At 44.3% G+C, this 13,443-nt stretch overlaps 1 protein-coding gene across 1 annotated transcript; it reads right to left on the bottom strand.

Annotated features, from left to right (window-relative positions):
* Positions 1 to 625: 625 nt before the first annotated feature.
* Positions 626 to 13,026, bottom strand: TMEM238 (transmembrane protein 238). The gene is made up of 2 exons (XM_083161708.1): positions 12,534 to 13,026; positions 626 to 2,117 (listed from the first exon to the last, which is right to left on the bottom strand). Exon 1 carries the CDS (start codon positions 12,978 to 12,980, stop codon positions 12,537 to 12,539), a length of 444 nt encoding a protein of 147 aa, XP_083017834.1. The 5' UTR covers positions 12,981 to 13,026; the 3' UTR covers positions 626 to 2,117; positions 12,534 to 12,536.
* Between the last annotated feature and the right edge of the window lie 417 nt (positions 13,027 to 13,443).

Raw genomic sequence — 13,443 nt, forward strand, 5'->3', positions numbered from 1 at the left:
GGGATGGAAAACCAGCCTGGGAAATTTATGGAAGCAGTGCTTATGGGGGTGGAGTCTGCTGAGGGTGTGGGGTCTGTGAAAGGGGGCAGGATGCCTACTTATAGGGTAGGTTTCCAAGTTGCAGCCTTTCTTGCAACTTCCGCTGCAGTTGCATCTGCAACTTTATGCTAATGCCGTTACACTTCCCTGGTGCATGGCCGTGCACCAAATATATATGTTTCTCTGTTTATTCTGCTTCTCTCCCAACTTTCTCTATGTACTAAGCCCTGGACACCAGCTTTTGCTGGCATTACACTACTTTTTGGATTGTGGGAGGAAACCGGAGTACCCGGAGGAAACTTACGCAAGAACGGGAAGAATATACAAACTCCGCACAGTTAGGGCCATGGTGGGAATCGAACCCATGACCTTGGTGCTGTGTATTGCTAACCATTACACTGTTTGTAAATAAACCCCAAGTCTGTCAGTCTCATTGCGCCACTGAGGATAAGACAAGATCTCAAAACTGTACTTGTCAGGAGAACCCTGATTAGTTTCATATAAAAAGTCAGTAAGCATAGGATTGTTCTAGGAAAGTACACAAAATACTGGTATTTATAAAAGGAACCAATATTTTAAATCTGGTTTCATCTATGTCCAAAGTGTTTACATACAGACTTTACTACTATAAATTTATATTCTTTAGTTAAAAAAAAAGAAAAAAGTGACTTTATTATTCTGTCTCGTCCAGGTGAGGTTTTAGCATTTCCCTTATTTGGTGTCAAGTGTACAAACCATGTGATAATAATTATAAATAGAAAATATGACTGCACAAATAGAGTACAATGACATACAATGATGTTTACTTTATACCCGTTTTCCCCTGCCGTGAAAAACCGGGGCTTTTGCAAATGAACGCACATTAAGCCAGGTTCTTGTCCAGTGGAAAAGGGTAAAAAAAAAAAACAGTCCAGTTACCTCAGAATCCAACCCACATAGTGACCAGAGTTAGACATATGTAGGACCCCGGATTAAAGGGCAGTGTAAATATTTTAGCCAGGTTGTCCAACCAAGTATGCGTTCACAGTATGCTGAGAGCTTGTGTGAGTGGGAGCAACTTTCATTGGGAGGTGTGACCTAACAGGACCAAGGCCATACCTCAGTGGTCCCAATCTGCCGGTGTTCCTGGAGCTTTGAGAGGACATCTTCTCCAAGCACTGGCCAAAATACACTTGTTTGCAGCGTAAACAGCACTGACCCAGGTTCAAGGAAAAGGGGTAAAGTCCCAGGTCTGACACAGCAAGCAACCATGTTCCAAATCCCGGGTCACACCCTGGAACTTGGTGTAAAAGGGGTATTAAATGTAACAGCATGCAAGTGTACATGTGTATATCATTTGCTCAAAGGGAACTTCAGCAGTTGTGTAGAGATGATAGATTCCTCACAATTAAGTAAAGGCAGGTGCAAAATTTGGGCTACATACAAAATAACATCACTCAGTGTACAAATGTTCCATTACGAATGTATAAAATAATCAGAACGTAACAAACAAGTTGTATTTCCAAATGAGAGAACTCCGCCTGATCAAGTCTGGAATTAGTTTTGTATTCCGGTCTGTATTTCTCATAACAGTTTATATTGCTCTGGAGAATAATAGCTTTACCGGCAGAATCCACTTTCGCTCCATTGTTTCAGTATTTGTGTCTCTTCCGCTTCCTTTTTGCCTCCAAACATAAACAAACTAATTTCTCCCAAAGAAATCCAAGATATGAACATAACCAGAGAACTACATTGCACTGATCAGTCATTGATGTTAAACCTGATTATCTCAGATAGTATTATCCTCAATGATGAAATAATGTTCTTCCCAAAATGAACACGTTTTAATCCATTTTATTTTCTCCATATATCATGGAAACTATTGAGAGCTTCTTCAGTCTTCAGATGTTGGTGTCCACATAGCATATAAACAGAAATATAAGTTGTTAGAAGGAACAGTTCCGGCTGCCGTTGTGAAATACACAGCCATTCTTATATGCTTCCACTGCAGGTTTCTCAGCGCCCAATGTTTCCCGGTAACTACAGTAGTTACAGGTAATTCCTTGACAGGTAAGTCGGATTGGGAGAATCCTTGGGATCTAAAAAAAGAAAGAAATTGAATAGTTATAAATATTGACAAATAATAAACTAAAGCTGTTATTAGTATCAGGAAAATAGTCTTAAGGTGCCCATACACGGTACAATATTTCCATGCGTTTTGAACAAGATCGCATTGCATGACACCCTCGATGTAAGCCACGGGAGGTCGCATCACACGACACCCTCGCACCATGTATGGGCACCTTTATACATGGGGGAGGTACTTTTACTTTAAATCTTTGTAATGAAATAATTTTGCTTCAGAAAAACACAGACAGAGAGAATATTTGAGACACGGTCATTAGGTCGACATTAGGTTGACTAGGGAATGTCGACATGCCATATGTCGACACATGAAATTGAATAAAATAGTGTGACTGGAGCATGGCGATTGTGGCAATTGGTGGTGTTCATGTCAACACTCGGGACAAAAAATGAGAACTTCCCATTGTCAACCAAATGCTTGTGCCGACGTTCCAAATCTGTCGATCTTAGCCAAGTCAACAAGTTCTAGGATTTATCCGTGTCACACAAGTTGTATCCATGTCCATAGGCGGATTGGCCATATACCTTACAGGGAAGATTCCTGGTAGGCCGCAGCACCTGTGATACCCTACCCAGAACTGTGGCCCCGCCCCCCTCGTGTCTACTACAAAAACAACCTTTGCAGCTTCACAGAGAACCCAACACTGCAAATACTTCTCTATATCCATTGTGATATCTGTTACAGGGACAGGAGTGGGTGCTATCTGGGGGTGTAACAATTCTTGGTGTGATTCTAGCCTCTGGGAGGGGTGGGGATATTGGTGAAATTCAGGGGATTATGGTCATGAGTTGTTTAATGGGGGTTTTGGGGTCTGTGGTCAGTCTCAGTGGGGAGAAGGGGGGTATTATGTGAAATGTGGAGGTTTGTGCTTTGTCACAGCTGCTAAAAGGTCTGGGGACTTCTAGACAGCCAACCAAATAGAAACCATTGACTTCCACATAGGTATAGTGATGTATTTACCCCATCTAAATGGTATTGGTTAAGCCTATGTTTGATTTGGTGCCGCCCACGTGAGGCCACGTCTAGAAATTTTTCTGGGACCACCTTCAGTTTATAATCCGCTCCTGTCCGTGTCACATAACTTTTATCCATGTCACAGAAACCTAATTTAGAGCATCTGTGAACCCTTTCTTCAGGAGTATTGCAAGTGAGCATGGATGAACAGTCCAACCACCACGCGTAGTTCGTTACCTGCTTGTTGGTCTCCGAACACTCGCAGCCCAGCAAGCAGGTCTGAATAAGGCCCTATGACCAATTTGGGTACTTGTTTCCTAGCACGGCCACAATCTTATGGATCGTGTACCTTTAAGTTAAGGTACACGATCCATACGATGGACCCGATTTCCTTTGAAATCAGGTCCATTTTGCCGGCTAGGAGACAATATCGGGGGCATCGCGTCGGTCGGGACCATTAACATTGGTCCCGACGCGACCGACGCGATGCCCCCGATATTTCCATAGGCTTCAATGTTAAAAAATATTTTAACATTGAAATCGTGTCGGGAAAGGTAAAATATCGGGGGCATCGCGTCGGTCGGGACCATTAACATAGGTCCCGACGCGATGCCCCCGATTTTTCCATAGGCTTCAATGTTAAAAGATTTTTTAACATTGAAATCGTGAAAAAATGTGAAAAATGTGAAATGGGCCAATATGACCCATTTCACATGAAAGATGTCCCCGTCGTCACCCCACGATAGACGCCAACCCGAAGCGTGGCGAGCGCAGCGAGCCCGCGAGGGGCGGCGGTGCGCGTCCTCCGACCTTTTCATTCCCCTACTATCCACGTCGGCGTGGAGTTGAGAATAGAATAGTGTGGCGAGCGCAGCGAGCCACCGAGCCCGAAGCGTGGCAAGCGCAGCGAGCCCCGCGAGGGGACGTGTATAACTTCACAGGTATACGCGTCCCCTCGCGGGGCTCGCTGCGCTCGCCACGCTTCGGGCTCGGAGGCTCGCTGCGCTCGCCACACTATTCTATTCTCAACTCCACGCCGACGTGGATAGTAGGGGAATGAAAAGGTCGGAGGACGCGCACCGCCGCCCCTCGCGGGCTCGCTGCGCTCGCCACGCTTCGGGATGGCGTCTATCGTGGGGTGGGGTGTACGCCGTGAAATTTGGGGGGGTTGGGAATATTTTACATTGAATCCAATGTAAAATCGGGTCCCAGGGACCCGATTTACATTTCATTCAATAAAAAAATCGGGTCGAAAATCGGTCGGTCACGTCGATCGCATCGCATGCGACCAAATCGCATGCGATGCGATCGACCCGATTTTTCCGACACGACCACCCCGATGTAAATCGGTGTGGCCGTGCTAGGAAACAAGTACCCCAATTTGCACTTAAATTTGCATAATTCCATCTGTTCTCAATCTACGAGATAGTAAAACTCCATAGAACTTGTGCCTACAGATACAACATTTCTAATACAGTCACCTGGAACACCTGTGGTCTTACTAAAAGTCATGGTGTGTGTTGGTTTTGAGGGGGTTGTTCACAGGTGGCCAGAAACCTCCCACTTTGTTAGGTGGGACATAAGAAAAAAGTAATTTTTGCAGCTCAGAAAACCACAAAGTACAATAACTGCCCCAGAATTATTGGCCTGTGAAAGATATTCTCTTAATGGTAAATTCATTACAATGATCTGGTCTTTGACTTCTCTGCTGTTATATATGGAAAGGGATGACGTTAGGATTTGAATAATGGGATGCAGAAGCTCTTTGTATTACGCTGTAACATTATCTCCCAGTGACTGGGTGTGAGAAACAATAAAATGCAAAGGTCCACTGCATCCGAATGAAATACACAGGGAGCGGGCAGCAAACAATAACCCTTTGCGTGCCAACATTGCTGTGAACGTTCCTCAAAATATCCGCTAAAATTGCATCACTCACAGCGACTGTTCTTTTAATATAAATAAGTACAAATACAGCCAAGTCAGTTACTCGAAGTTTAGTTAATTATTGCACCCAAAAAAAGGACAGTCGCTGTGAGCTTTCCTTTCCACTGTACAGGCCGTAAATTTGTTGCCACTTTTACTGACATTTTTGTTTCTTTTTTTAAAAAAGCGCAGCCGGTGTTATCGTGTAGGTGTTGCTGCACATGCAGCCTATAGCGGAATTACCGCACAGATCAACATACAGCTGCACAGTTTGAATAGCCCTAGGAAAATGGATTCACTGTGGCTACTCCCCTAAAGGCAATCACCACGCCCTTTTTCTGCATAATGAAGGGTTGTCATGATGGATAGCCAAGATGGCCTCTCACTTGCAGAGACTACCCAGATTTCTGTGCATACTTCTAACCGGATGGAATCAAAATCCTGGCGGTCGGAATCCCGGCAGTCAAAATACCGCCGCAATGCCAGAAATTTCTCCCTCTATGGGTGTCCACGACACCCATAGAGGGAGAATAAAATAGTGTGCCAAGCGTAGCGAGGCACCGGGCCCGCAAGGGGTGGCGATCCACGTCCCCGCCTTGTCGGTATTTCGGCGGTTGGGATTCCGGCGTCGGTATTTCGACCGCCGGGATTTCGTACTGAACCCCTTCTAACATACTTGTTATCATGAAGCATTATAAGCATCCATAAAGCCTGTATTAGATGTGCGCATACTCTCACTTTATTACATATAAGAGAATTGCAAATTGAATATTACAAGGTAAAAATAAGTTCAAGTATACTGGCCTCTAAGGATATGTATACTGGGCCCTAAGGATATGTCTGTAGTGACCCTTCTTCTGAACAAAAATGTCATTTCAGGTCACTACCAATGGGATGCGGTCATTCGTCAGACTGCATTTAGGTCTACAGTCATTAGGTCGACCCCACTAGGTCGACTGGCAGGAAGGTCGACCTGACGTAAGGTCGACATGGGCCAAGGTCGACATGACTTAAGGTCGAATTTGCATAAAGGTCGACATGAGGAAGGTCGACTGGTCATAAGGTCGACATGGGTTTTTCACTGTTTTTTGAGCCGACATGTGCCGACAGGCGGTATTTCATGCCCTACCATCCACTAGGGCGTGGTGGGAGAATAAAATAGTGTGCCGAGCGCAGCGAGGCACCGTGCCCGAAGCATTGCGAGCGAAGCGAGCGATGCGAGGGTCCGATTCTCATTGCCAACTGTGTCCATGTCGACTGTGTCAACATTCGGATCAAAAAACAGTGAAAAACCCATGTCGACCTTATGACCAGTCGACCTTCCTCATGTCGACCTTTATGCAAATTCGACCTTAAGTCATGGCGACCTTGGCCCATGTCGACCTTAAGTCAGGTCGACCTTCCTGCCAGTCGACCTAGTGGGGTCGACCTAATGACTGTAGACCTAAATGCAGTCTGACGAATGATCCCATTCCCTACCAATGTAGGCATTCAAGTTGATTACACAAATGTTCATTCTTTCTTCCAAAACACTTCTCATTCAAGCCCTATTACCATCAGGGGGTCATTTATCCAAAATTTAGTTGTGTCTCTAAGAAGGCCAGGGTAGATGTATTATAGTGGCGCTTAACGCTCCGCTATAATACTTCCTGTTTTGCCTAATTAACGAGGAAATTATGTATTAACATCTTGTCTACTGAAGCAGTGGGGCAAAAACTCCCCCCTCCGTCGAGGTCCCCTCCTGGAGACAGCTCATCAGTTCTCTTCCTGCCCGGCAGGCTCACTGGGCATGCACGAGATCTCACTATTATCGCGAGATCTCGTGTGCAGCCCGGAGCCAGCATGAGGACTAGAGTTGTCCCAGCAGTGGGAATAGGACAACACTAACTCTGGGCTGGCAAAGTGGCTTGGGTGGCTTTACGGGCGATGTATGCCTAGGAGGCTAGTCATACATCGCCCTCGCCGCTAATTACTGGGATTGAAGGAGACAGCCGCACTGAGCGTCAATTGGCAGGCTGCCCCTGGCACGCGTCAGATGCACTGGTAATACATAAAAAAAAATATTCCCCCAGTTAACTAGCGTTAGGTGCAGCATATGCAAGTGCGTTCTTTCAAGGGTGGCATGTATTAGATGCAGCTGGAAATAGCTCCACTTCTGGGGATCAGTATTGAAGTAATGGAATTACATACAAGTGTATATTTCTCATGAAATTGTCCTGCGTACCAGAACTTACAATCAAACAGTTGTGGTTTAATCACATCTGGGTTTCTTTAAACTGGATGTTTTCTCACACTCACAATTTATAAAGCATGGATCCACATATAGAGGTATCTTTAAAACTGTAACCAATTAAGTGGAAGGCGTACCACTACTCACGATCTATGAAGTCAGATGAAACATATCATGGTATCTTTTCCTCAGAAATGACGTGCGTCTTCAGGCAAAAAATGGTTTTATTCCAATGACACAGAATACCCCCCAAAAAAATTTGAGAGATGTGTCCAGCTGCGCCTAATACACGCCCCCTTGTAAGAACGCACTTGGGAGCTTTTTATTTATACATAACCTTGAATGTACTACACATTGGTCGTTTTTACTTTGTTTACATGTACTATCTTCCTTGAACACCGCTGAGAGGATCAAATTGAAAGCTTGACAGATTTACCTCTCAAGCGAAGTAATTTTACTAGTGCTTATTGTCTATTTAATCATAACCTTCTCTTTGTGTATTTTGTCTTTTGAAGTTTGGTGAGAACTTCTCATGACCAAATAGACTAGTAGCTGCTTGTCAGCACCTGTGTGTTTTTTTGCTTTATCTCTTCTAATCTCCATAGGATAATAAGTTATTATTAACATATAAATTTAAAAGTAAACATTTTTTTTAAGTAATTCTTTTTCATGTTCCTATTTGTTTTGTAACTCTGCCCCCATTTTTCCAGGTTTCCAGTACAGTACACATGTTCAGCTCTGAAAACCCTGCTGCGTAAGTAAATACCATTAAAAAAAGAAGTAAAATAAATTGTATTTCCTTGTCCACTCAGATGCAGATTATGATGGTAAACCTGCCAGGGAAATTTCTGGGAGCAACTCTTGTGGTGGTGGGGTTTGTTGAGGGGGTGGGGTCTGTTGATGGGGCATCATTTCTCCACCTGATTCTGATACGGTTGCAACAATCCTTGTATCTTCTCCTGTAGACTTTATGCTGATTCTACTACAATGCACTTCCCTGGTGTCATGGGTGGATTGGGAATTCAAAGTGGCCCTGGAAAAATATCAAAAAAGTGTCCCCCTTACACACCCACATTGCCAGTCTACCACCTTCTAACCCCAGACACACGCGCGTGCACACCCCCTCCAAGTCTGTCATCCTCTAACCTCGTCCAGCTGCAGATAGCCCCACAGGTGAATCGGCCCACTAGAAATTTCCCCTGTGGCTTCTATTGCCAATCCACTCTTTTGTCCAGTGGTCTTCCCTTCATCTTATCTTTACACTTGGGCTTCTGTGAACCTCAGGGGCTGCTGGGAGATGTAATTTTAACATCTGCTCCCTTCGAGGGATCAGACACACTCATGTACACACACACACACACACACACAGACACCACATAACACTGAAATACTCAGCACTGGTGCTGCTGCAGGAGTCCAGATTCCAATGCTGGGAAAAAAGACATTCATTTTGAGTAATTACTGACTAATTAAACTAATTGGAATCTTCCATTTGCTTAATTCGTTTTCAGGAAGCGAGTGTTGTTAGGGTGCCAGAGCAAATCCCAGTGACTTTTCCTAAAATTAATGATTTAAAAAAAAAAATCAGACTTGCTCTGGAGGTTTCTTTGGAAATCACAGCGTCTCATCTTCTGTCCTTTAATTGAATAGCCCGCCATCAATTGAATGCCTCTGTAGTAGGACCTGTATCATACTTGCCAATATTGTGGCTATCCCACAGGAGGAGGCAGCCAGCTCAGCATAGCGTAGGGGTGTGGTGCGGCATACTGGGGGCATGGTGGAGGCAGTGTTGTTGGGTAGGGGGCAAAGCTGAGGGTGTGTCTGACTGTGTGTTGTGTGTGACTGTGGGAAGGGCAGGCAGCAGGTGACTGGCCAGGAGACTTTCCCAATCTTCCAAGGAATCAGGAGCACTACTCAATTTTTGGGACCCTACTAGCCATTTATGGGGTATAGACAAGTATGACCTGTATATTGTATTAACTGACAAAGTGTGTTGTACCATTTGTCCTGGTGACTTTTTGAATTTCTTTATGTTGTAGACAGCTAAGTGTTAAATTAAATAGCCATATCCTTGAAAAAGGATTAACTGAAGCAGCAACTAGTTGGACCCACCCACCACATTACATCTGGAACGCTGTCTTTGGAAAGACTGCACCCGTCTGCCCATACTTGCCTACTTTGGAATGAGCATTTCAGAGAGAACGTGAAAGCAGCATCTACTGTACGTGACCAGACATGTACTGCTGCGCAGGAGCAATGCTGTTCAGTAAAGCTGGCCATACATCAGAACGATATAGGGGCCGAATGTGCGATTTTGACGGATGGTGCGATTAATTGTGTGCACATCATGCAGTATTTCGGTACGATGGTGATGCGATGCGCTCCGGCGGGTGGAAAGGTCGCTCCTGTGCACATATGATCATTCAGGATGGCTTGCGGTGCTAAGCAGATCATAGGCAGGTTGTATGTGTGTTAAGCACATCCGATCGATCGTTTGATTGAACATACGACCTGCCTAATGTATGGCCAGCTTAGGAGCTACTTGAGGGCTGCTCATATCTCACAGATGCATGCAGACATCTCCAGCTGCTTCCCTGTGGCTGTGCAATACTGTACAAATTTGAATCAAGAATATTATCTGTTGGGATCAAATGCAATTTTATGTGCACATAACTCACTTTTTTAGGCAATACATAATGAAGAATGGGGCAAATCATTTTCTCTTATATAAGCAATCACTTTTAAGCATAGCAACACTCCTCTGGGCCTATTGATCCAGGAGGATGGACCCATTCTACATGCAAAACTTTTTATTCTGCATGTTTTCTCTAACAGACCCATTCACGTCATGTCCTGGATCTCATAGAATTGCCACATACTGTATTAGCACCTCCCTGTCATCATAAACCCACAACTCGCAGCATTATGGGCCTTATTCTAGTTCACTCTTTCGGACAAAATCCTTCTTAGATGGACAAAACCATGTACACTGCAGGGGGGCAGATGTAACATGTGCAGAGAGAATTAGATTTGGTTGAGTTATTTTGTTTCTGTGCAGGGTAAATACTGACTGCTTTATTTTTACACTGCAATATAGATCTCACTTTGAAGTAAAACCCCACCCAAATCTAATTCTCTCTGCACAAGTTACATCTGCCCCACATGGTTTTGTCCATCTAAGAAGGAATTTGTCAGAAAGAGTGAACTAGGTACTTATGTAGTATCTGGACGCCCGATTATCGCATCGCATCCGACCAAATCGCATGCGATGCGATGGACCCGATTTTCCATAGGATTCTATGGGAAAAAGGGTTCTTTTCATTTCCCCACTATCCAACTACGCATGGAGTTGGATATAAACCTGTGGCGAGCGTAGCGAGCCACCAAACCCAAAGTGTGGCGAGCCCCGCGAGGGGACGCGGATTCATTAAAAAGTATTCCGCATCCCCTCGTGGGGCTCGCTGCGCTCGCCACGCTTCGGGCTCGGTGGCTCGCTACGCTCGCCACAGGTTTATATCCAACTCCATGCGTAGTTGGATAGTGGGGAAATGAAAAGGACCCTTTTTCCCATAGAATCCTATGTTAAAATGGACTCGGTCCATTTTAACATTGAATCCTATGGAAAAATCGGGTCCATCGCGTCGCATGCGATGTGATGCGATGGACCCGATTTTTTAATCGGGCGTCCAGATACTACATAAGTACCGTGAACTAGAATAAGGCCCTATGTTCCCCAACCTGCCGATTGCAATAAGAAGTAGGCAGGATGTAGGCAGGATGTAGGCGGTTCACCTACTCCCCGAAAATGTGAGTCTCCTGTCATTCCCAGGAGACTAGATAAGTATGATTGGGCAGGTACTGCCCTTGGAACTTCCTGTTGTGCAACTATTATCACTTTACTTATCTGTTCATGCGTATTATGTTTGATTACATTGTATTTGTTTCTATGCTTGCTTTTTTCCATTACTTTCAATCTTGTGGTGCCTTATAAATAAACTTAAATAACTATGACGATAATAATGATGCATAATGTGATGGCACTGCATATATATATATATATATATATATATATGTTTGTTTTTTTTACTTCTTTTATTTAAATGGCGCCACTCATGTATACATAATCTAAAGGGGCCTACACATGGGTAGATTTGCTGAGCATTCCGAGCAATGCTAGATTGCTCAGATCGCACAGCACACAGTGATGTGTCAGCGATGTGCTGCTGAGCGGTCTGTCAGAGTAGCAGTGTTCTCCAAGGAGAACACTGGCCCTGCCCGGCGATTAGAGATTAATATCCAGCATGCTGGATATTAATCACTGAGGCGATAGCGACACACAGGGCCGATCATCGCTATGCCCCTACACACGGAGCGATGTAGGGGCATTTTCTGGGCGATGTAGTTAAATGAAGTAACATCGCTCAGGAAATGGCCTGACATCGCTACGTGTGAAGACCCCTTAAGAGAGGAGAACGCACAGGAGGAGAGAGGGCCCTGCTCATGAGAGCTTACATACTAATGTAATTCTAATGTACATATACAGTCATGTAATACTTTAACAAGTCCAATAAGTTTACTGAACAATTCTCGTCACTATGAATGAAGCAGTGAGCCTTTCATGCAATGGCAATGATCACATAAAACGAGGCGTGGGCCCACTGAAATACACCAGTAAGTGCACCAGACAGTGCTGACGCTGCATGTTGCAAATGACCACGAAGGTCCATTTAAAAGTCTCAAACAATAATATGGGCTGCAGTTATGAACAAGTCATAACCCATTTTAGCTCTTGCTTCTGATGTTAAAAGGCTGCAATCCTGTTGAATAACCATCAGCCATAAGCTTAGGTTATTCAGAGAAGAGAATCTTACAGCATCACTAGCTGGTGTAAGCGGACGCTCCCCTTTGCTGGGTTCAAGGTTGACACCGGGGAGGAAGGAGGCCTCATTGGATATCATCGAAGGTTAAGTGATGTTAAATACTGGTGAAATATTTGTGCTGCCAATGTTACCGGCAATGAAATATCAATCTGTTTACAACACCCTTGTTAAATGGTGTTTAATATGTATCAGCTAGGAGAAAGATAAAGTGGAGAGAGGTAAGATACCAACCAATCAGATCCTAGCTAAAAAAAAAACTCAAACACAGCCTGTAAAATGACAGTAGAATCTGATTGGTTGGTTTTGTACCTGTCTTCACTTTATCTCTCTCCAAGTTCTGATCTATCTCATCGCAGAGACAACAAGAAGCTCAACTTACAGGTTACGGATCAGATGCTCCTGTTAATAAGTCTTTTTTGGGGACTTTTGTTCTTGACAGCTGCAGTGTGTCCGGCTTGCCTGATCCTCCCTGTGACGCTTCCTTCCATCTCCTGTTTGCCTGGCTCACGTCGTGGTGGGAGAGGTGACGGGAGATCTTTCGTGCTAACCGAGCGAGGGTCCCATCCTTAGCCATGTAATCCTGCTGTAACTCCTCCAGCGATATTTCAATGTTACCTGTGTACCAGAAAATCCATCCGATCAAACTGAGGAAGACCAGAATGGCTCCGGTATAGATCAGCAGATCACCGAAATCCTGGCCATTAAGCTGGAGTTCTGCAAAGATCCCAACCAACAGAGAGACCACTCCAATCAGGTCCATTAAAACAGCGAAAAGGAGGGCAAGTCTGCAGCGTTGTAAGGCATTAGAAGCCATTGCTACGGTCATACTATATGCACAGCTGGAAGAATGCGCATGGTAGACGACAAGCCAAATGAATTGTGAAAAGTAAAAAACTAGTCTGACTGGTTTAGGAAGGCGATAGGAGGAGGTGAACAGGATCAGTTTTCATTTGCTTTGTTTAACCTTTTCCTGTTGTAGTGGGCACACCTATGCAAAAATCCCCAGGGCTCTTATTAGGAACAGACTGCACAGGGGTGCAGCATGGACTGTACAAATGTACAAAGTGTTAGCACACAAGACAAGCAGATAACTCAAATCGCAGCTAATAGAGACAGCAATGAACAAAGAACTAGACATTGTGCAAATTTCTGTATTTACACATTATGCAGAGTGAGCACACACAGACCTCATGGTGTTTATTTACTAAGATGGGAATATTATTGAAGATAAAGGTGTTGCTATGGGTAAACAATCCGATTTTTTAAATTATTTATTTAGAACCTTCTAG

The sequence above is a fragment of the Crinia signifera genome, chromosome 19 (assembly GCF_055691185.1).
Source record: "Crinia signifera chromosome 19, ASM5569118v1, whole genome shotgun sequence".
In the NCBI taxonomy this organism is placed as follows: domain Eukaryota; kingdom Metazoa; phylum Chordata; class Amphibia; order Anura; family Myobatrachidae; genus Crinia; species Crinia signifera.